At 49.8% G+C, this 22,310-nt stretch overlaps 7 protein-coding genes across 7 annotated transcripts; 4 read left to right on the top strand and 3 right to left on the bottom strand.

Annotated features, from left to right (window-relative positions):
* Nucleotides 1-210: 210 nt before the first annotated feature.
* EI90DRAFT_3118179 (uncharacterized protein) lies at nt 211-3,023 on the top strand (the record flags this gene model as incomplete). The annotated part of the gene is made up of 5 exons (XM_039063069.1): nt 211-840; nt 888-1,988; nt 2,052-2,533; nt 2,590-2,880; nt 2,933-3,023. The coding sequence occupies 5 exons, from the start codon at nt 211-213 to the stop codon at nt 3,021-3,023; spliced, it is 2,595 nt and encodes an 864-aa protein (XP_038920965.1).
* Nucleotides 3,024-4,228: 1,205 nt separating this feature from the next.
* On the top strand, nt 4,229-6,622 carry EI90DRAFT_3013150 (uncharacterized protein; the record flags this gene model as incomplete). Its single annotated transcript, XM_039056633.1, has 2 exons — nt 4,229-5,509; nt 5,567-6,622. The coding sequence occupies 2 exons, from the start codon at nt 4,229-4,231 to the stop codon at nt 6,620-6,622; spliced, it is 2,337 nt and encodes a 778-aa protein (XP_038920964.1).
* A 3,937-nt stretch (nt 6,623-10,559) lies between these two features.
* EI90DRAFT_2456883 (uncharacterized protein) lies at nt 10,560-11,546 on the top strand. The gene is made up of 5 exons (XM_039053053.1): nt 10,560-10,778; nt 10,830-10,964; nt 11,035-11,126; nt 11,179-11,304; nt 11,420-11,546. The coding sequence occupies exons 1-5, from the start codon at nt 10,735-10,737 to the stop codon at nt 11,449-11,451; spliced, it is 429 nt and encodes a 142-aa protein (XP_038920963.1). The 5' UTR covers nt 10,560-10,734; the 3' UTR covers nt 11,452-11,546.
* A 1,717-nt stretch (nt 11,547-13,263) lies between these two features.
* Nucleotides 13,264-14,259, top strand: EI90DRAFT_3118176 (uncharacterized protein; the record flags this gene model as incomplete). The annotated part of the gene is made up of 5 exons (XM_039063068.1): nt 13,264-13,300; nt 13,375-13,407; nt 13,466-13,565; nt 13,627-13,718; nt 13,787-14,259. 5 exons carry the CDS (start codon nt 13,264-13,266, stop codon nt 14,257-14,259), a joined length of 735 nt encoding a protein of 244 aa, XP_038920962.1.
* Nucleotides 14,260-14,778: 519 nt separating this feature from the next.
* On the bottom strand, nt 14,779-15,990 carry EI90DRAFT_2457020 (uncharacterized protein). The gene is made up of 3 exons (XM_039053056.1): nt 15,383-15,990; nt 15,204-15,321; nt 14,779-15,148 (listed from the first exon to the last, which is right to left on the bottom strand). Exons 1-3 carry the CDS (start codon nt 15,873-15,875, stop codon nt 15,058-15,060), a joined length of 702 nt encoding a protein of 233 aa, XP_038920961.1. The 5' UTR covers nt 15,876-15,990; the 3' UTR covers nt 14,779-15,057.
* A 142-nt stretch (nt 15,991-16,132) lies between these two features.
* On the bottom strand, nt 16,133-17,195 carry EI90DRAFT_2457006 (uncharacterized protein). The gene is made up of 4 exons (XM_039053055.1): nt 17,076-17,195; nt 16,664-17,011; nt 16,537-16,587; nt 16,133-16,477 (listed from the first exon to the last, which is right to left on the bottom strand). The coding sequence occupies exons 2-4, from the start codon at nt 16,900-16,902 to the stop codon at nt 16,309-16,311; spliced, it is 459 nt and encodes a 152-aa protein (XP_038920960.1). The 5' UTR covers nt 16,903-17,011; nt 17,076-17,195; the 3' UTR covers nt 16,133-16,308.
* Nucleotides 17,196-19,592: 2,397 nt separating this feature from the next.
* EI90DRAFT_2456606 (uncharacterized protein) lies at nt 19,593-21,277 on the bottom strand. The gene has a single exon (XM_039053052.1). The coding sequence runs from the start codon at nt 21,135-21,137 to the stop codon at nt 20,022-20,024; it is 1,116 nt and encodes a 371-aa protein (XP_038920959.1). The 5' UTR covers nt 21,138-21,277; the 3' UTR covers nt 19,593-20,021.
* Nucleotides 21,278-22,310: the final 1,033 nt, after the last annotated feature.

Genomic DNA, 22,310 nt, shown 5'->3' with positions numbered 1-22,310 from the left:
GGCACCTAAAAGCCTCCATCGACCTCTTATCGCTGCTTTCCACTGTTCAACGCTCTCCCTTGTGGCTTCCTGACCCCAAGTCTACTCTTTTTTTTTTTCAACATTGCATAATTGTGGAAACCCCTTCCTGAGTCTGACTTTCTCTGCAAACTTACGTTGGACATATCCTCGACTTACACAGCTGAATCTCTCACTGATGAGAGCCCTGCCATGAACGGCGTAAGACGATTCTTGACCAATACAGTCCAGGGCTCGACCCAGTCGTCTTCCCCCACTACGGGAATACCTTTTGACGAACCCCCCATTGTTATCGAAAAAGGCACATCCTGGACACCACAGATCCCTGCGACTTCTTCTCGTATTTCTGACGCCCCCTCTCCATCTAATGGTTCTCAAAAGGGCTCCTCTTCGAGTACCATCAGTGCTCGAGATTCAGTAACGAACTTCATGACACCAAGCCGACTGCCTGCACGCACGTTGAACCAATCACCAAAATCCATCACGCAAAGCTCCCCCGAATCCCCTATCACACCCGTTCCCGGAAAGCCATTGCCTTCTAGGGGCACTCAGCGATCAACGGAGGCGCAACGCGTTCCATCGAAGCCGGGACGAATAAATGCAGTGAGCAGCAGGTCACCCTCCAGATGGTCTCCGAAGGGTGAAGGCATTTCACTGACGTCCCCATTGGCAATTAAGCCTGGGAGGGCATTATGGAAGAATGGTGCACCGCCGATTAACACTAAGGATGAACTTCTGATGATGCTCTTAACCAGTCAAGCGGTTCTGGACAGTCGCGAGTTTGAGATACTTAGTGCAGAGGAGGTCGAGGAGTTAAAACAAGTGCGTATTTTCTCGAGGAACCAAACAGTCATCTGATGACCGCATAGGAATATGCCCGGCTTCAGAAACGCGCCGCCCTGGTATCTAGGAAGATAGCGCTTGACACAAAAATCCGAGACGCAACCACCTCCCTTTCTAAGCTCCCGCCAAGTAGACGGCAGTCTACCAAGTCAACGCCAGAGCAAGCTGAATCATCCAAAGGGAAAGTCGAAGTTGCGCAAAAAGAACTTGATCAAATACTCCAAAAAACATCTGAGGCCCATCGGAAACTAGTTGAACATCGGGCAGCTGTCCTTAGCTTCACCGTCCGTAATATGGACAAACCACAATACCATACAACGCCGGGGGATGCGGACGGCTCCGATAACAGCACTTCAACAAATGGTGCTAACCAAAGTGGAGAGCTAAGCCCAGCGTCTACAGCGCCTACAAGCACTTCTGCTTCATCTCATTCCAAATTTGAGGGACCTCACCTATACGCGGGTCATTCGGATGCCATCGTCCCTTCCCCCAAGCCGCCTCCACCATCCGAGCACGCTAATTTACAAGGACAATTAGCTGCCGCCAATGAAGCTGCTAATGCAGCCAAGCGAGAAGTGGCAGAGTATCGGCGCGAGTTGTCCATCAAGGATTTGGAGAAAAACGAGATGGAGACTAAGGCTGACCTGGAATTGCAAGAGAAGGAAGATGCCATTTTGTCGTTGCAACGTGAGTTGCAGAGATTGGCTGCGCTAGAAGGGGAGCTCCAGGCGCTCCAGGAAAAGCTCTCGAATCTGGAACGTCAACATGATGAAAAGGATGCACGCTTGGATGACATGCAACGTGTTCACGACGTCACCGTTGGTCAGTCCAGCGAAACTCGGCGATATCTGGAAGCCGAAGTTGAGAAACTTCGATCCGAATTGACAACCGTGCAACAGGTCAAAGCTGGAGTCGAAGAGGAGCTTCGTGCCGGCCAGGCTTCTTTCAGCGATGTTTTGAGATCCTTAGGTATCGTGCTCCCACTAGGCGCAACTTCGCTCCCTGCTCTTGCTGCAGCTATCGCTGCCCATGTCGGAGGCCTCAATACCAGATTAGAAACCCTCGAGAAGCGGGAGACTAGCCGCAGCCGCAGTATAGCGACCGAGGTACAGGATAGTGCAGAAAAGGTTTGCGCCCGACGTGCAATGTTGACGCGTGTGGAATGATCCATTCTCCGCTTTTTCGTCTAGGACCGGACCATTGCATCCCGGACCGCGTCGTCTCCTGGCGCATCCGCAAACTTTTCCGCAGAACATTCCCAAGTACTTGTTCCTCTCCGAGAACTGTGGGTGGAACTGCCGTCTTTGGAAGCTAGGGCAAAAGTTGGCGTCAAAGCTAAGAGTAGCATCAATGGATCCAAGTCGCACAAAGCATCCATATCCGATCTCGACGTTCATGCTCTCAAGTCCCTGTATGACGCAACCCCTTCCGAAGCTGCCGTGAACTTTTCACTTGATGCATTTGTTAAACATGTGCGCGCGCTGATCGCCGACGACAAAGCGCTTGTGCAAAGACTAGTGCGGTTCGCCCAAGGACATGAGTTATTGAAGAGCAACGCAGAGCGGGCAACAAAACTTGCTCAAGACAGCACCCACGCACTTGAAACGTACCAGAAACAGGTGAAGACTCTCGAGGAACGGAACGCCTCACTGGTAGTACGACACGCTCAGATGTTGGTAAATTCCAACCTAATACAAGAGCTGGGGTACTGAACGATCTTCTTCCCAGGTTGGATGATGTTGCACAGTTGCAAGAAGCCCTCGAGCTTTCTATCCAACAGAAGTCAGAACTTGAAACTGCGGCTGCCCAGCAGGCCCAAGCTCTCGAGGAACTTCAGGAGGCGAACAACAAGCTTAGTGCTAAGGCATTAACTCTTGCTGCCGAAGCCGCTGAGGCAAAGGAATCTTCTGATCCTTCTAAGTCCCAATTCGAGGCCAAGGTTGCAGCTCTGACAGCTGAGTTAAAAGAGGCGAAGGATGAGCTGAACAGGATACAGACTGCAGAATCCGCCCAGAGAGTGTGAGTAACAAAGTGACGGCTGGATGACTTACGCTGATTCACACTCTCGTAGACAACTTTTAGATGAGCTCAACACTCTGCAGACAGATAATGCTCAATTGCGAAATCAACTTCGTGCTGAGCAGCGAAAGAATGGCAAGTGAATATCTGTTGATATTCCATTTATCCGTCAGTGCCCCCGATGTTTCATTTGTTTGTTTGATTTTGTCGTTTAGCAAGCCACCGACCTTAGTACTTCGTACATGTTGTCTTAACACCTGCATGATCCCCCCAGCGGCGATACCATTTTTTGACTGCTGTCGAACTCACTACATTAACGTAATACCTGCATTCATATCATTAAATTCTTATGTTAGTGTGTACACTAGTTCTTGTGGAGCCATCACTGTTATGATATTCTTCCTTTACTCAGCCATATCGGCTTCAACAATAAATTCTGGATCGCTGAGTCCTGGTTAACGATATCCACGATGTGATACGACGTGCTCCGGGGCATAGGCTGGTCACCCTGCCTACTCCGGGCATGTGACGGCTGCGAACTCACGAGAGTCTGAGGAGCGAAGTGTCGCGGGCAAGTTTCGGAGTAGGTGTGTTTAACTCCGTAGCACTCTGGGTACTTAGCAATATCCCACTTTTGATTTAAGTGGTTTAGTTGTAATTTTCGCGTTGTGCATTAATCTTGAGTTAGACGTCGTCAATGTTAGCTTGGTGGACGAAGTCTCTTTGGCATTACGGGGAAACACCATCGCACACTGACAAAATCTGGCATGCGTCGGGCAAGTTTTTTGAGCCCCTCACTCCCCAGAGGATTTTAATTTGTTTCCTACTAGCTCATGGCGACTTGGATCCACACCCTCGTCTCCGAGAGCCGATTTGAATGGGGGAGCTGGGTAAAGGCTAAGCACATAATCCCGTTCAACCCGAGTTCAACCCTGCGGAAGACCCCCCTGCAATTTTGATAGAGTCACTAGTTCCTGCTCCATCATTAAAAGTTGGCAGGGCGATGCTGCCAGCCCACAATTCTTTTCTAACCCTAACCTCTGAGTCTATGTATTGCAGAAAACAACTCGACGATCGATTTCGGCATCTCCCGGCGACCCTTCAGACTTTGACCCACTGAAGGATTGACTACTACTACAAGTGCAAAGCATCGATGGCATCAGTGAGATAATTTTCCCTGACTGAAGCATCCGAACCAAAGCTCATTGCGCAAGCCGTGCAGATTCACGCCTTACCTGTAGAACTTATCTCAGACATTTTTGTTCTCAGTGTCCAAGCCCATGGCACGAACCCTCTTCAGCTCTCTCATATTGATGGGCGACTGCGTGGAATTGCTCTCTCGACGGATATGTGGGATGGGATCTTCGTGCACCGGGAACCGCGTGATTTGGAGTGCCTTTGTTCCTTGGCTGCAGCAATGAGCCCTAGAGTCATTGACCTCATCGTTGAACTATCGCAGAAGACTTCATTGATCGGCGGAGCTCCCGGGGGTCACCTCTCCGTTTTTATGCAACCCAATGCATATCGCCTTCGGGAATTGAAGATTACACGGCATTCGGTCGACGACTGGTACTTCTTCCGGCCGGATTTCACCATAGGCCATGAATGCAATATGCGTCTTTTCTTTTCCATTTTCAAACTCTCACTCCCGAATTTGTCCTCTTTGCATATCGACTTGGGTTTCACTGTGCGGATTCCCCAGACGTTTGGAGGACCCACTTGCAATTCACTGCGTAGTATTGAGATGCATCATGTATCGTTGGAACAACTAGAATTCTGGAGGAAGGGATTTCTTCTGGAGCGTCTCACTCTGGGTGTTGACTCCCTCGGTGCTGGGTACAAATCTTTGCACCAAATCTTATCGCTTCAGTCGACTCTGCAAGAACTGCGCCTTACACTACCCGGTACATTGCCCGAACCCCATACTCACAAAGGCATGGAGGTTCTGCATTTCCCCAAATTGAAGTTTTTCTGCTTCACAGCAATGTCCTACACTCTGTTGACAACATTGTCCATGCCGGCACTTCAGTGTCTCCATCTCAAACCTTTTGAATTACACGAACTTGACCCCGAGGATGTGCAAGAGGTGGCTGCTTTGCAAAAATTTTTGTCTTTGCACTCTTCGACACTCAAAACTTTGGAGTACATGCCAATCAACCCAAACTATCCCTGCAGGGTGACAAGGGCGGGGCTTCAGGCTGTGGATTCGAAAGTGTATAGCCCAGTTATTTTGCCCGTTCTTAGCAAAGCCGTGCTTTTGGTCTACGGACAGTTTAGTTATAGCTTTCACGTTATGCATTGTCCCAACCTTGAAGAATTGAACATCAAGGTTGTGGATGAAGTTCCATCGTTCTCTCTCTTTGACTTTGTGGAAAGGAGTGCAAACGCGTTACGATCCTTGCATATCACCAGATGGGGCCCCGGTACTGATTGGAGAGAGTCGCCTATTCTCTCCTTGCCTTCGAAAAATCTTTGCAGGCTGCTTTACCTCCCACAGCTGCAGGACTTTGTTTCCCGATCTGCTCGCGGCGATGAAATTTTTGGTTTTGTTGGATCCGCTCCCCATCTCCGAGATGTGCATTTGAGTGGAAAAACTTTCGAAGGGCCCAAGTATGCATCCGACATAACGGTGTGTATTGAAGTCCCCCTTTTCCTCACTCTGTTGACTGTCTGGACGTTTTTTTAGCACAAACTTGACTTCCCTAGTTTGGAGACATTGACCCTCGCACAATTCTCACAGCATATTTGCCGCCTATCCGCCCCATCCTTGACGACATTTATTCTATTCTCCCTCGATGTACGCCTGCGACGAAGGCAGGAGGACGACGACAGTTGGCAATCTCGCAATAATGACAATGATGGCAAAGATGCTCTTCGTCGCATGAGCGCTGGTGTGATTAAATTCATGGCCGATCATGCTGACACAATAGAGACACTAACCCTGCTGGATTGTGTGGAGTTCGAGAGCCTTCAGTCACACGCACCGTCGGGCATTCAATTCCCACGACTCGCTCATGCTTCCATGTGTTTGGATGATCCAATTTTGGAATGGTCAAGCGCCCCAAATGTACGGACTCTTGAGCTCTTCCCTGCGCTGTATTCGTTTGACTATCTGAGTCTCGATGGGTGGAAAAGCGCTGAAGTCCTTATTTTGGGAAAAGTGATAGAACCGTTTCCACATTTGGTTGGTTTTGATTCACTCCTCCAGTTACGCATTCACGTTGATCCGTCCCATGAGAGAACGAGGGCGTTGGAGGCACGGTTTCTTACATACTTGGCGGAACCTCTCGAGGACTCAACGTGGCTCTGTCCAAAGCTTAAAATTTTCGAAGTCTTCGTGATCGAATCTGCCGAACTGATGGGCCTTACTTGGCCTGGGAGATTGTCGGAGGAGTCTGATGATGATGGGAGCAGCTACCACCCCTCAATGACATCCGAAACGGATCTCTATCGAACGGATTGGGAAGACAGCGACTTTGACTCGCATTCTGAGGATCTTGAACAGGATTCTGAGGGAATCATACCGCTCAACGAGGATGAAGAAGCAGAATATACCCCTCTTTCTTTTGCCTCTTCCACACATAGACCTGACACCCCACCGAGATCGTGGACTGCCCCTGTCGTGCTCCCCTGGGATTTGATCAGAGCGATTGTGGAGGGGAGGTTCAGTAGTCCAATATCGAAACTTGTCGTGAAACGGGGTCGGTTTGTCACTCAGGATCTGGCACTCCAGACGATTTGAGGGAATGGTTCGAGAGCCGTCCCGAACTCGAATTTGTGGTGGAATGATACGTTTTCAGTTTATGCGAAATGCATGTACGAAGTATTTGAACCCGTGGAACCACCAGAGATATCGTTCTCAAATTTAAACCAGATGAGGTCAGTCTGCTGGTGCCAGCCGCGCGGCTACCAGTCACCACTACTGCTCAAGGTTCTGTTCGTGCTGGACAACTGCAAGGGCAGTGCACCCTCATTTCAACAGTCTGCGATATTATCCTTCCGCTGTCATGGCGGCAAGGAGTTGGTTTGCCCGCGTATACAGCACGCTCGACGTTGTAAAGAATTGGACATTCATGTACACTAACTATCAAGGTGTGATAACGTCTTCATTTCATTCTTTGCGAATAGCGAGGAAGCACGTCATAATACGACTTTTGCCATGTACCTTGGGAGAGTCGATCATCGACAAGTTAACCCCAACCGCTCGCATTCGTGCTCGATCATGCATTCAGCATTTGTTGATCAGCGAATCATTTCTTGCCGCCCTCTGTTTTCCCCTTGTCATTGCCTTCGTGCCATCATCTGCAGTCTAGTTCTAATTGATTCAGACAATTACGAAGACAAGGTTTGCCTTTTGTATGTTTCAGTATGTCTACGCTCTCTCCCTTCATCGAATATGGAGCTACTGTTTCGAATCCGTGACATCTGTCAATCTAGCTTGAGTGTAGCGTTATCGAACTACTGATCGAGAATGGCACTTTTGGAATCGGATAGGGGGAAGGGAAGTCCCTAGCATGGCTGCAGAGGTCGTGAATTTGAGAGGGTGCTTTTTTTTTTCTTCGATAAGTGGGGTCCTTTTCATTAAGACGGACGGTTTTGCAGAGTTTTTGAGTAATGTTGAAGCTCCGGGAGACATCCGTGGGAGCGGAGTGAATGATGGGGCGAAGTGGCTAGGAGAGCTGTTGGAGGCTACTTTTCTGGGGCATATGGGCATGGGACTCTGGCAATTCTTAATTTATGGATTTCCTTGCGGGAAAATATGGACTAATTCTGCGCAAGTTTTGTTATGCAGGCTGTTTTCCTGGGAGAGTCACTGGTGGTGATGTCTTTTCTAGCCTGACAGAGGTGAATGATGCGAAGACTGTGAATGCGCTTTTTTCATTCATCTATCCCTTCTCGGTGACAGATGACGTCGACAGCGACTTCAACAGTCATGTATATTGATAATGGCCGACAGCCCAGGAAGACGCCACGACTACGCGCGTACGGCACAAAGCCACCGGTTGGTGTGCGCCAAGGGTAGATAGACTCCGAGTCACCAAGCGCGATGCATATAGTCCTCAAGCCATGCCAAGAGATTTTTGTTCCGGTGCCAAGAAAAACCGGAAAGGAATAGATGAGTCATGCGCTACGCTGACAAACCTTAGTTTGGCTTCTCCTATAAAAGACGTGCAGTTAGTTGTGGTATATAGCGCTCTGCAAAGAAACTGGTAGCTGGGGCTTTTCCCAGTCGTAACGAAAAAAAAAATCGTACACAGATCCGCCGCCCATGTATAGACCTCCATGCCGGCGTGGTTAATCAAATAAGTAGTCGTGCAATCTTCGAGGAGGACGACATGAGCCAACCTGTCGATCCAGAACCCCCTGTTGGCGAAAATTTCCTATGCACCCCAAGTACGGGATCCTGGTGGCATTACTACCTTCCAGCGGTCACGGTACCCTCCCAATGTGCAGCGCGCCAGTAGCACCTGGAAACCCTGTATAACCGCCAACGCTTTACTTTTTTCTTGGATTTGGTCATTTGTTCATCTTGCAACGAAATAACCTAGCTCATTTGCAAATCCACTGCAATTATCGACTGATAGAATCGTATTTGAAACTGGCTGATGGTGGGGCAAAGGCGTTTCCTAGCTGCCGACCGAAGGGGTCGTAATTTCGCAAGACCATCCGGCGTGGTAAATTTGGATTAGGTCTATACAGATATGTGTTCGACTCTGGCACCTTTTGTGAAGCCGATCTTGGGACAATCTATGGGTTCTATCGAGGGTCAATATCGGGGGGCTGTTGCACCGCTTGTGCGCACCGATATTGCGGGGATTGCCAGTGAGACAAATAATCAGGAAACTACCGGGCCCTCAATTGACGCTTTGGAAGGTTGAACAGACGTTTGTGTAGCACTCATTATGCAATGCGCGGCGCGCGTCAGAGAGCCGGCTGAGGATACTGAAACAGGATAGTAAAGGTGAGGGCCCCTAACCCACTTGCGCGTGACCAGCTAGCCTAGTGACTTTAGCAAAGATTTGGCAAAGATGGGCCTCTTGATACATGACCAGCTTGCTTCCTAATCTGTGTCTCTGTGGGGACATGGGCAGGATGCCTCATTGCATCAGACAGACACACTGGCATCGTTGTAGACAAATGATAGCGTCAGGATCAGCAGATTAATCAAATTCCCAATCAGGCCACACGTACCTTGCCCATGCGTTCGTGGAACGCTTTGCTAGAAGCTGGTAGCTTTTGATGACTGGTGATGGGTGGCTACAAAAACAACGAGTAGCACCCGCAGTTGCCAACGAGCCATATCAGAATAGCATTTCCGGTCTGTATCTCGTGGGATCGGGAGTCCTTTTACTTTGCACGCGCCCCAAGGAAACCCTGGCCAGGCTGTGCTCCAACGATCGAAATTGATTTGACCGAGAAAGCACGTATCGCCAGTCACGCGCACAATGGCATGCATGTGAATGATTTGAATGGAAATATCCTCCTATCAATGTACATATCATCGTTCTTTGCTTTGCCCTCGGTACATAAGGCATCTCGCCATCATAACTCAGACAGAGCCCGATCTTATGATCTGTGTATGGGGGAGAAACGATCATGCATTTACCGACGCGAACTTACGGGCGATGGGACAGGACGACTTTGTATATTTTGCGAGTGTGCTAACGTACCCCACCTCACCCGTAGTTGAAACCGAATCTGTTTGTCTATTTGTCTATTTGATACCTGAGGCCAGCGGTCGAAAGCGGGTAGTCGTTTGGTACGAATTTTTGGGAAAAGCAGTCGTAATTTCATATGATCATGTTGATCGTTCCTCCTATCGGGCGCTTGTCTGATCTTTGTCAGGACCCACATCCTAAGATGAATCCACCGAACTTGTCGAGAATTGGCATCGAAGGGCTCGTTACGCTCCTTAAGCGCGCGTGTCCTGGGTTTATTTTTGGCAAATAGCTGTTACCGGGGAAGTGCCGTGCTGTGTTATTGTACCCGGCAAATGACACGGCCTTGGCAAAAATTGATTCTCTCGGCAACGGCAGTCACGGACGTCAAGTGTTTCCCGTGTTATGCACTGAGTATTGCTAGAGAACATACGACGGAAGTGTTCCATTGCGGCCGTTGGACAAGTGCGGCTTCGTGGCTGGTTATCTACTGCCCAGGAACCGGATATAGCAATATTCCCGGTGAAGATGAATGGAGTATTAATTGCGCTGTCATTTGTGGCATGTCTTGGATAGAAATTTTCCAAATAGAAATACTTGGATTTTTCTGGAGATCCAAGCTCGGATCTGGCGCTAGGTGCCACTGAGGAACTTTCACAACATCAGGATGGGTTCCTCTGAGTTGACCTCGCAAGTCCTCAAAATGAATTGGAATTCAGATTCCATTGACTGGGCTGTGTTCAGCGGACAGCTCAATTTATTTTTGCATCCGGCTGTGGCCGCAAGTTGTCATGGCCAAAACCTATCTTGCCTGCGTACTGAGGGCCGTATTTTGATCGACTAAAGTTTTAGCCCTCGCCGTATAGGGATGCCAACCAGCGAAGAAGACTTGTAATTGAAAGCCCCGAACGCGACAAAAGCTATTCCGTTCTTTTTGGCTGTGCTATTGAATAAGAAGGCTGTTTTGAATGGCCAATTGTCCAGATATATAAAGGGAGGATTTTGACAACCTGCAACTCGTACCATTTGTCCTCTCGCCTCCCCTCAACCGACCATCCTCCCTAGCATCGCATTTCTTATCGACCAGAATGAATAACATCATTCCATTGCTTCGTCTTGGTGTCTTGGTGGGTGCATCGTTGTTATCGCTCGGGCGTCTCTAGTCCCATGTTCGAAAGGTGTTGACTAGGTTTTCATGGCATTTAGGCGCTGTCCTCCTCTTCGCCCTCATTGTTCTGGGTAAGTTTGATGACCCCTCCTGCCATTGTTCGCCTTACACCACACAATCAGGAACGGATGCATATGTCGTCTCCAGTTTAACAAGAGCATCACCGTATTCGGCGAGACCTTGAAATCCAGCGTACCTGCCTCGAACTCGCTTGGTGTCGCTGTTTCTGTGATTACTTTCGCTACACTTGGCCCTCTGTAAGTCTTTGCCGGCTCAGACGATCAAAGAAGAGACGTACTAACGCCATGTTATTGTTCTGTGCGTTAGTCTTGGCATCAGCCTTGCCCGCCAGGGAGCTGCCATTTCAATGGTCGTTGTTGAGCTTTCTGTCGTATTTGTTCTTTGGGTTCTATGGCTTAGTACGCGCATTCATATTGTCGCCTCACTTCGTCTGCTTACGTGCTATGTTAGCCGTCGGCGGTTACACTGCTTCTCAATGGTCCGGATGCGACAGTTTGGGTCTTGATTCAGCAGTTAGCACTCCATGTGGCTGCTCCAGGGCCGCTGCTGCGTTTGGTTTCCTCTCTTTCTTTGCCCGTACGTAGCATGATCCCTTTTTTTTTCTTTCTCTTGATGACTCCTTCTAATTCCGTCTCACAGTTCTGGCGTACTTCCTCGCTCTTCTTGTCTTCTCAATCCTCGCCATGAACAGAGGCAACCCCAACATCTGGACAACGCCTGTGACCGAAGCAGATTTCTCTGAGAAGCCCGTCCAGCACCACCTTGCACCCCCTGGTGGCGCGTATCCTCCTCAGCAACCACAGTACCCTCCCAACGTGCAGTACACTGGGCAAGTCCTGGCAACCCTGTCTAGGCGCGCTTGTTCGATGTGCATTGTGAACGGCCTCACGACTCGTTCTATGAATGATCCTCAATGATTTCAGGGATCTTTTTAGTTTTTGATTCTTGCTCTGATCATGTTGACGTTGCTGTAATCCGTACTGTCGTGGTAGCGTTGGCAAGTCACGTTTCACAAGTTTTTGAGGGGTTTTACCAGATCCGTTTTCTTGAACTTCTTTATTTAATTATTGTTCTCCTTTATACCTTCTATCAGCTCAAAACACGTTGTCCCAGTTGGGGGGCTGGTGTTACGACCTCGGCATGTTATAATGAATCCCATGCGACTTGGGCGTTGTCAATTCAATAAAACACCGAAGGGGCTTGAAATTTGAGCGAGATCTAAGGGTTTGATATATAATAATAGCGAGGACGTTTGTCAAAAAAAACTTGATCCTATTATCTTCCCCGCACAGCGACGTCGTTGAAACGCATTCATTGACGGCATTGACGACTTCACGGCGCTCAGATCAAATTCGAGAGCCCTTGTTTACTCATAATAAGCGTTCATCAACCTTTCTATTCGTAAAATAACTCCTCGTTGTTTGTGCGGCCTTTGTCGCTTTGAGGAGTTAGTTGCTAGTGTGAGTAGCTCAACGGCGCGCAGATTGGCGCGGTCATTGCAACAAAACGATCATCCATTATTCAGACACGTACCTTCCTTGATTAAGAACCTGATGGTGGCTTTCTTTTCCTCGCTTGAAAGGGAGAGGGGGGGGGGTGCAGAAGGGCCACCCGTTGCCTGGAAAACCGTCTGATAATTGGAGAAGCCTAGCTTGGCAGTTCACTCTCCCTCCTCCCCGGCCCCACGTGGGTTGTCATAAAGGCAGAATCCCCTCATTGATCTTGGAGATGAGGGAACCGCTTACTTATCCAGCCCAACAGCGATCCCGCTCGAGCAGTTGCTCACGAGTAGTGGCCCTGCCAAGCTTCTCCTTGCCTAATCCGGGTTGCTGAACAGCCACATGCAAGAATGACGGGCTCTCTGGTGCAAAACGTGTCACAAATGACTAGGAAAACAACGTCGATTTGCTGTGCACTCAGTTGGAAGACTGTTAAGTCCTCATCTTGCGTTCCGTTACGCTGGAACACGGCTAGCTCCTTATGGGCTAACTAAAAAAAACCTATGCTTACGCCAAGCATTTGTCATACGTGCCTGACCCCTGCTTTTACCCATCCTCCTGCAGCTTTGCCCAAAGTATGCGATGAATTTCTGAACTTGGGGGTGCTGGAAAGCTCACAAAGGCTTTTCAATGTCTCCCCCCCCCTCTTCCCTCCCCCCCCGGCCAGTGACTCGTGAAGACTTTTTACATGGTACTCAGTTGGGAAATTCTTGGCGAAGGGGTTTTCCAGGTTCAGGTGTCTTGATCTAGGCACTTTAAGCACCTGAGCATCGCCTTGCTATGCATTCAATGGATTTCAGCTGGTTCCTGTTCAAATGCAAATTCGGATTCTCGTATAAAGTTGAGGGGAAGAGGGTTCAAGTCGAACCCCAGAAATTTCTTTTCCCCTCCCTTCCTCCCTCCCTCAACACTCCCTCTCTTTTGCAAAACAACTGCTGTCTTTTAGCCCATTCCTTTCCCTTCGCTCTCAGCTTCCCCACTTCCCACTCTTACTCTCGCTCACTCTCACTAGCACAATAACAACAACAACAACAACATGATTCCATTCAACACTCTACGCACAATAATCTTTGGTACGTCCTCACCCCACGCCCGGCATTTTTATGCAGACAAGCGGACCAAAAAAAAAAACTCACCGCATTACTAGGCTGGGTGCTGTTCTGCGCACTTTTAGGCCTTGGTGAGGAGCTTTCCACTCTTTGAGCCTCTTTTTTTTTCTCATCTGGCGCGACTCGCAGGACTCAATGGTTACGCTGTCTCACAAACGAGTGGAGTCGTTGAATCCAGCAATTTAGGTGTCGCCACCTCAGTGTTGACGTTGGCGTTCATTGGTACTCTGTATGTTATATACCTCAAATCTGAGACCGCAAACTCCCAACTGATATCTTTGCCTTTACAGCCTCGCTTTCGGAATCCTTCGCACGGATTCGGCTTTGACAATGGTTTCTGTGGACCTTGGTGTCGTTTTCTTCCTGATGATCATGTGGCTCTGTGCGTTTGTGATGCATTTTCTACATATTGTATACTATGCTGAAGGTTGCCTCCCCCCCCCTGTACAGCAACTGGTGCCTATCTTGCCTCGCAGTACTCGTGCTCGATCCCCGTCATCACGGACCCTACGGGACTCGGGCTTCGGCGGCGCGGCATCTATGGTTGTTTCGGTACAGCTGTAGGAGGAGCATCGAAGGGAGCTGCTGCCTTTGCATTCCTTGCATTCTTCCCCCGTAAGTTTCTGCTATGTCTGGCCTATCCTACCATCACAATGCTTACATTCCTACCATCCACTTCGGCCCTTCCTTCACCAGTCCTGGGATACTGGGGCCTACTCCTCACCTACGCCATCAAGGCGGTTCAACGCGGCAACTCTTACATCTGGCAAACCCCTGTCCCCCAAGCCGACTTTGCTGGAGGGCCTTCTGAAAAGTTCAACCACAATCAAACAAATCATTTTCACACCCCACAACAAAATGGAATGGGGGCTTACCAGCAGTATCCGCCAGCCCCTCAGTTCACCGGTGGGTCAAACGTCTAACGTTGAGGCATGATTGTCTCGGAGAAGCTCGGCCATTCAATGGACACTTGCGTTTGTCGTTCATTCCTTTTTTCTGGTTCTTCAGTGTGCTAGTCAGCTCTTGTTTTCTAATACCGTGGATGTACCTAACTCTACCTGTCGTTATTGTGACACCTTTGATCGTACAACGGTGAGCCCCAGTGGCCTAACCATGTGCGTCCAGGACAACGCGAACATATATATATATATCATCAGTTCCTAAGGAATGATGTGGAATTAGCATGAGTGATTCGAAGAACGTCAGGCCGCCTCCAAAGCATGTACGAGTGAATAGCCCACTGCAGGCTGATATGTCGAACGTTGGACACCTAACAGTTAACTTCAGATTCGCCGGAATATTTGGGAAGTTGACTTGCCTTCCCTGCCATCATTGGTCCTAATGCCACCTTTATTCCTCCCATTTTGATCATGAGGCCTGAAATTCCACAACCTATACATTAAGAACCCCCCAACCTCCGATCCAGTGGTCCAGTGGCAGTTGGTGCAGGACAAAATGGCGAGCCTGTGAGGCGGGCCGATTTGCCGAAGTGATGCGAGGCTGGCTGAATCTGACCTAGAGAAAGGACGATAGACTAGGCTAGGCTAGACGAGACGAGACGAGACGAGACGAGACGAGACGAGACTAGACTAGACGAGACTAGACGAGACTAGACGAGTAAGAATATCCCTCAATGTCCTCGTTTTTTCTCTTGAGTCGCACAACAGCCAGGGCCGCAGCCCGAGTCCGCAAATGAACGATCGATGTGATCATTTAATCATTCACAACACGTTGAAGGGACATGAATTTGTTGAAAATTCATGCAGAACATTTCCTGTTGAAGGCGCAGCGAGAGAAACTGTATCAGAGATCCTACATAAATCACTGGTCAGTACTGTGATAACGGACGGTTGTGATGAGCTCTAACAAAGTTTGGGCCTGGCGATGTGTCAGAATGAAACCACTGTCCAATAGCGCGTCGAATTCCGGAGAGCAGATCATATCGGTGATCTCCTCATTGAACGAGGGACCTGGTTGGTACCAGGCTTGAACCGGAATCCATCACTTCGTTACCATGCCTAGAGGTCAGAGAAGTTGGGCACACACCTGCGTTGCCTGCATTCGCATAGCTTTGCTGAACGTCCGAAGCCGAGAAAGAACCCTCAGGGGTTAGGTAGTCGTAAATCTGACTTCCGTCTTGTGGTAACTCAGTAGGACTGTTCAAGAGCTCCTGCGTTTCTGCCGATGGTATCCAGTTGTGATAAACGTCTTGAGTAATCTCGAACTCGAGAGGCCTAACGACGCAAGCAGACTCATCATCGAGGCTCGAAAAGTCGCCACTCCAAGTGTCGATAGGATGCTTGCCGTGGTGGCTGGTAGAACCACCTCCCGAGGGTGTGGTCACTGACGGCGTAGGATACAAACGGGGGAAGAACGGTGAAGTAGTCGAGGACATACCTCGGAGCTCCTCGGCGCCCCCGTGTTCTCTTAGGATCTGCTCCACATCCAAGGGGGCGGTGGGTTGATGGCGCCTCTGCTGGCGGATCCAGCTGGTCATTACAGGACATGCGAGCTCCCTCGCACGGTCAATATCAAGCATCTATATTCGTATGCTTCAGAATGCCGCCGACAGGAAGGAGAGGTCCATACAGAGTGTTTGAGCTCTGATTGACTCGAGCACCTAAAACAGAAGCGCGAACAATCATCGCAAGGCACCTCGTCTCCTGGGAGGAAGGCTCCGACGCCCCCGCACTTGACTTTCCGCAGGCGGCATTCCAAGCACACGTGTTTGTCCTTTTGGACCAGAAGCCCAGGTGGAGGCATGACTGAGTTAGTGGTGCATTGAAAATGGTTCAACAGTCCTCAACGTATATATAAAAGCCAAGCTGGTTGGTGAGCGCCCGGTCCGGTATAGCGTACCAGGTGACCAGCAGGTTAGGGGTCGGCCGAAGGAGCCGTGATTGTCGAAGCTGGGAGACGACCGGCACATTCTGTCACTGAGCGAGCGGTTCTTCTACTAAGGCACTCAAGTGTCAAGTAACGCGCAGTAAGATTCGCTTTGGCGCTTGCGCAATGATCATTTGATTCGTCACTGCTCTGATGGCAAATGGAAGCACACAGAGCGCGGTTTCGATTTCAGGGACTCGGATCTCCGCAGTCACCCAAACTACATATGGTTGACAGGATCTTGTTTGGGAGCGTCTGCGTGTGATGCAGCGAGACCTGAGCGTGTAAACCGAGCGGCCAGAGACGCCACGTACGCGCACGATTTGAGTCCCAGGCAGCCAGGCCCAGGGCACGTCAAAATAAGCCTACGAGAAGTACTACCGGGTTAGGAAACACACGGGCTCCCGCCGCATCGGTCAGATGGAGTGGATCTGATTTCACCTTTTCTGCAAAGCAGGAGTTGAAATTCGGGTGGAAGTATTGCCGAAGTGCCAGGAGCCTGCAGACAAATACGTGCACCTCGCTCGTTGGCCCACGTGCGAGCGCGTCCGCATGTGCTCATATTCGTTGTATCCTCGCTGACGCTTCCGTGAAAGGAGGGGGCCATAGGCAGGTGACCAGCGTCTATAGTAAGGGGTCATAGGGCTACTGTGATCCGCGCCCACGGATGCTGCACGCATTTCGCACTCCCAGAGTGGACTCAAGTTATTGCTGACGAAGCGATTCCAGGATCACGAATGGTTGAGAACACTGCTCGTGGGTCCCCGCTGGTGGGTGTCTCTTGTACCGCTGGTCTCATGAATAAACCCCTGTGAGAGATCATTCCTTGAGGAACTCAAATGCCAGGCCACACCCTTGTGAAGTGATAGAAACCCGACCGGGTCGACCGAGGAGCTCAGCGTAACACCTCGCAAGAGTCTAAGCCTATTACAGAGAGACACGGGGACACGTCTTGGGTATCAGGAGACAGTGGTGGACACCACATGCACACGTGCAGAAGATTCCTCTTAGATTAATTACTGGCAAATTTGTAGCCAAAAGTCACAGCAAACAACTCGTGTCCCCGAATTGCATGCCTACGTAGACAAGATGATCTTTCTCTCAAGGAAACGTGGATCAAGAAACACGGCGAACATCAAACGGTCGGCTGAGGGTTGGTAATGACAACATGCAGGTGGTGCCACTGGGACATCAAACGGTTGCCTAAAATGCAGGAATGCAGGAATGCAGTACACTTAATGGAACAAGAGTACTCACTGCAACGAACCCTCCACTGTATACCCAGTACAGAATCAATGAACAAGAGTAAGGGATAATTTTGATGACTGAATCAGAGGGTCTGGATGTCGACAGGGGCCGCCCGGACTGTGGCTGAGAGGATGTAGAGATACAGGTCAAGGGCGATACTCCGAAAGATTGCGCGGCCTCCGGAGCGGGAAGGCATGCTGAACAGGGCGGCCTCGTACTCAGGAGAGCGAGGGGAAAAGGTGCTGTCGAACAGGATGGGCTCAAGAGGGCTCGATAGCGGACACACGCACACATCCTCTATGAGGGTGCACGAAAGGTTCTGCGTGACTCTGGGATCTCAACACCATCCAGCAGCCCAAGTGGTGAACGTGGGACTGGCGTCGATCTGTCCTTGTTGTCCTCATTGCCCTCACTCAGTTTTCACCTCGGGCTGTGAGGGTCTGGAAGTGGTGGCAGCACCATCCGAGTCGATGGATCTAGGTCCAGCGGTCGTTATCTCCACAATCACCTTAGTCTTCGGAGTGTCGTTATAGATGAATGACGTAATACTAGTGGGTCTTGACTCTGGATGCTTATCTCTTGGGAAACATTCAACTTCTCTCAATCTGGAAAGATCCGAATTTTCACTACTCTTCGTCCCAGGACTAATTTTTGATCACAGAACTATGAGAGATCTAACAAGCTGACACCCCAATGCCATAATCATTGGCAATGAGAGTGGGATTCGAAATCATGCCTCTTCCTTGGTAGGTGCTCGACCAACAAGTACCGCATGCTCAAATTGGGGGTTCGCCAGTGGAGTATGATCCGGCCTCTACTTGGACGTGGGCAGAACGGGTATATTATATCTTGTTACTTTGCACCAAAGCCCTTCGCTCGTGCCCGCCTCATAGTCATTTAGGCCACTATCGCGACATACAACTCCCAGAATAAAACGAACAACAACCACATGGTCAACACGCATCATATTCTCGGCCTATCCAGGTTCACACAGGGAGGTGGCCCTTACAAAGAGTAACATGAGTGTGGGAAGTAGGGTGCCGGGCGCGTATAGTGAACTCACCTTGAGAAGGCAACCAACAGACGGGACGTCTGGTCAGTAGTGAGTGCCCACAACAAACAACGATGCATGTGCCGTTTCACCACAAGATGTACGGATGGGCTGAATTGGATCACACACAATAAGGGGAGATGTGGCAGAAGAAGACAGGGAAGTACGAACAATACAGAGCCGGGTGTAGAGGATTGTTTCAGGGTTGCGATGATTGCAAAATCTGCAGACGTTTGCAATTGTTGAGCAGTTGGACTCACCTCCTAATGAATAGCGTTAGCAATGTAATAAGCATAAGGAATGCTTACGCTCGTCTGCCCCCAGGTGCGATCTACGATAGAAGGAAGAAACAATCAAGGATTGATTAACTGCATAGGACAGTGCGACACTTTATATGAAGTGCAAGAGTGAGGAACTCAGATATCGGGGGCGAGACAGGCAAAGAAAGAAATAGGCAAGATAGAACAATGATGTTGTTTGCTCCGATCCACATGTCCGATAAGAGCTAGGTAAGAGGGACTCTTTGCTAGTAAGAACTCGCGGTAAATGGCAATGCAGACAAAGGAAGGGACTAGATCCTTGACAATTGACGGCCTCCCGAGTAGCAATTCCTGACAAAGGCGTTAGCATCTGGTAATCAAGCTAATGAGCCTGAGGCAGGTCTCCTCCGTACCTGACTGTCCAGGGCAGCCTGAGCTGACATTTGAAATGGATCAAAAAGTTAATCTGCGAAAAAAATGATAGATTGAATTAGACTATGCGATTAAAGGAATGAAATGTGACGATTCATTGGGATTAGCGCAAATCTTGTATCAGCCCAACTCCAGGCTTCACCCAATTTACTTCATACTCTTCCCTTCTACCAGTAAAAACCAAAATTACACGGCTTCTGGCTTAGGGTAAAGGTCAAAGGACGTAGACTAGACGAGGCCAGATAATACCAACTTGATCGCCTGAAAAGATGTAAGTAGTATTGGAGCTAGGAATGGACCTCGTACCAGCGACTGCCTAGATGTAGCGTGAAGAACAATGTGATTAATTGGTTTTCGTCGTCGTCGGCACGTAAATAATTTACCTTCGAAAACCGCTAGAACCGGAGTATAGATGCCACTCTCTGCCAACTCACCTCGGCAGCCTCGTTGAGTGACACCTTGGGGAAACCTAGTAGGCTAGACGAGACTAGACTAGACTAGACTAGACGAGGCGAGACTGGACTAGACGAGACTAGACGAGACTAGACGAGACTAGGCTAGGCTAGACTAGACTAGGCGGGGGGACAAAATCGTGCCACAGAGTGGCCAGGGATAAGATGTCAACGATCGTAACAGTGAGAATGCTTGCCTTTGTTACCATAATCAAATCATAAAATGCAAGCGTACAAGATGGGCCGGCTCATCATACGGCATACATCATGGCAGATAGATGGCCAAGCTACCAGGCGTAGCGAGTGTTAGGCCTTCTTAAAGATAAAGAGAATTGATAACCAAGAGAAAGAGAACGTCATTCACGAAAAGCGAAGCTGTTGCGGAGCACCGCATCAGATGAATGGCGTGGCCTGGAGTGGTAATGCACACCTAGTGTTCCCCCAATAGGGCTGAAGATCTGCAGGTGGAGCTGATGGACCAAACTCTGAGATGATCCCGTCCTGACGAGTGAAAGTTGTAACATTGATGCGAGACGATGACTCCGGAACGGAGTACGCGGATAGAGTGTGCGGGATGCTATTGTAGTCTGCGGGACCCCGGTGAGATCGGGGCTAGGATAACAACATATGGACAACGAACCAATAGTGGGATTCGAATCATAAACTGGAACAGGGGAATCGATGAATGCTGGTTCTAGGAGTTGCTGAAGAGCCGCATCTTCTTCTTGCTGAGAGAAGAAAGAAGTTGACGGGGGCCAGGAGTTAATCTCTAGTCCAGTCGGAACAGAATCCAAGCGAAAGAGCGGCGGGGTGACGGTATTAACTGGAAGAGATGGTTTGGGCGCCGGCGGAGGAACCGATAGAGGTTGTCCAAACTGTAACTGTGAGTATGGGGCTGGGAGAGTGGAGGGGGCCTGAGTAGTCTCCACATGAAGCGATGGGGGTGGCATGCTGGACGCGACAGCCGTGTGCACCGGAGGGGAGATGGGGAAGACGGTCCGGGCCTCAGCGTGAGGCGTGAAAACGGGCGCGCCAGACAAGGGCTCAGCACTTTGGGATCCAGGAGATATAAAGCAGGTGTTGGGCGTGATGAACTCAGAAATACGGTCAGAGGATTCGGGTTGGAGTAGAGGAGGAGATGACGAAACCACTGTTTTTTCAGGCCAAAGGTCGGATAGGTTAAGGGGGGGTTCACCAGGCTGTCTGTTCGGCTCGAATGAAATCCATTCGCGGGTCCTCGCGGTTACGATCTTGCGGATACCAGGGCCCTTGAAAGCTATAACTTGAGGAGGGGTTGTGGGAGGGAATAGGCATGTCAAAGCGTACCGAGGGGCGGTCTTCTCCGTAACCACAACAGACAATATTGAACCTCTGACAGTCGTAGCAGCGGGGGTCACTCGGGTTGTATGCCGGGTCCGTTTTGGCGTAACTTTTGCATGCTGTTTTGCGAAACCTACAAATCCAGCACCCATCCTGCTTTGGCAGCAACAAGTTGAGGCGAGTTCGAGCCGTTGTTCTTGGTGGAAGAAGAAGGGAAAACAGAGAAGGATGCAGCGGAAGCAGCCATAACTTGCGAGGCAAAAAGTAGACTGACTTCGCTAGGGGGGTACTTGACTCGGGCGACTCCACAGGCCTTAGATATACATAAGACGCTAGCGCTAAACGCCCGGCCCGCGTAAAAAGATCATAGGCATCTTTCAGCGATCATGGCGCGCGAAAAGATGATCAGACCTAGGTGACGCGAATACGTCCCTAATCGGTGGACGGGGAAGACATGCTACTGACGATGGCTCTTGGCCAAATCCGACACACCGACAACGTGGGGGAATATTGGAGGAATTGAGGTGGCCGATTGTGCCTGGCCATCGTCACACGAAGTTCTGATGGCCGATGAAAGAGTAACGTAATTACAGCAAGTGAAAACAAACGCAACAGATTGATGATGGTCGATCAGTCATTGATCATCTATTTAGAACTGCAGTCGATCATCATTTATTTTCTGCATTTGTGAATAATCAATGATTATAATGACTGCACGACATTCATCCAATTGGGCGTCGATTTTTTGCACTTGCTGTATTGCGCGATTTTCTGGCTGGTAACCACGCTAGTAAAATGATGCTCTACGGAATGAATGACCAGACCAATTTAGGGGAGCAAGCGGCGGCGGCGATTGTCAAAAAGCGGGCCCGTGAAGTCGATTATGGCTTAGGAGCTGCGTAGTATCGTAACGCCTCGCCTCGGCCGCACCCGCGGGCTGTGGGTGACTTCACATGCTGATTGCAGCATGATGACAAACGCTGCCCCAGGATCAGTTGCCTTGCTTGCAAGGTCACTTTCCAGCCAGGTATTCCTCAGCGTTTTCCCACCCTCTCACTGCCTCTCGTCCGTAATGTCACGTTGCTCCTTTTCCTAACGCCTTCAGGTCCAGACGCAACTGGCCATCTACAGACTACCTCACCATCTGCTGAGTGCCAGTTGGCCGAAGCGCGCTGTGCTTCGACTTTCTCTGCAGTTGTCAGATCCATAGCCCCTACCCTTTCTGGCGGTTTCTACGGCCACTTCCCCACCGGTCCTAAGTGGGAACGTTACCAGCCCAGGCTGGGTGCCAGCTCACTGGGCACCCGCGCACTTGATCTTTTCCA

Source organism: Cantharellus anzutake (assembly GCF_015039405.1).
Source record: "Cantharellus anzutake strain C23 chromosome Unknown EI90scaffold_7, whole genome shotgun sequence".
Taxonomy (NCBI): Eukaryota; Fungi; Basidiomycota; class Agaricomycetes; order Cantharellales; family Hydnaceae; genus Cantharellus; species Cantharellus anzutake.
Note: the sequence above shows the minus strand (reverse complement) of the source record. Positions and strands in the feature narration are given on the sequence as shown.

What these genes read in the sequence shown, in the direction of transcription:
- EI90DRAFT_2456883 (XM_039053053.1), top strand. Translation starts at nt 10,735, where the DNA reads ATGGCATTTAGGCGCTGTCCTCCTCTTCGCCCTCATTGTTCTGG. An exon ending in TTCGCTACACTTGGCCCTCT is followed by an intron (nt 10,965 to 11,034) that starts GTAAGTCTTTGC and finishes TCTGTGCGTTAG; the next exon opens with TCTTGGCATCAGCCTTGCCC. An exon ending in TCTTTGGGTTCTATGGCTTA is followed by an intron (nt 11,127 to 11,178) that starts GTACGCGCATTC and finishes GTGCTATGTTAG; the next exon opens with CCGTCGGCGGTTACACTGCT.
- EI90DRAFT_2457020 (XM_039053056.1), bottom strand. Translation starts at nt 15,875, where the DNA reads ATGCTTGATATTGACCGTGCGAGGGAGCTCGCATGTCCTGTAATGACC. An exon ending in TGCGAATGCAGGCAACGCAG is followed by an intron (nt 15,322 to 15,382) that starts GTGTGTGCCCAA and finishes TTCCGGTTCAAG; the next exon opens with CCTGGTACCAACCAGGTCCC. An exon ending in CATCGCCAGGCCCAAACTTT is followed by an intron (nt 15,149 to 15,203) that starts GTTAGAGCTCAT and finishes TGATTTATGTAG; the next exon opens with GATCTCTGATACAGTTTCTC.
- EI90DRAFT_2457006 (XM_039053055.1), bottom strand. Translation starts at nt 16,902, where the DNA reads ATGCGTGCAGCATCCGTGGGCGCGGATCACAGTAGCCCTATGACCCCT. An exon ending in ACTCCTGCTTTGCAGAAAAG is followed by an intron (nt 16,588 to 16,663) that starts GTGAAATCAGAT and finishes TACTTCTCGTAG; the next exon opens with GCTTATTTTGACGTGCCCTG. An exon ending in CTGGGACTCAAATCGTGCGC is followed by an intron (nt 16,478 to 16,536) that starts GTACGTGGCGTC and finishes CATCACACGCAG; the next exon opens with ACGCTCCCAAACAAGATCCT.
- EI90DRAFT_2456606 (XM_039053052.1), bottom strand. Translation starts at nt 21,137, where the DNA reads ATGGGTGCTGGATTTGTAGGTTTCGCAAAACAGCATGCAAAAGTTACG.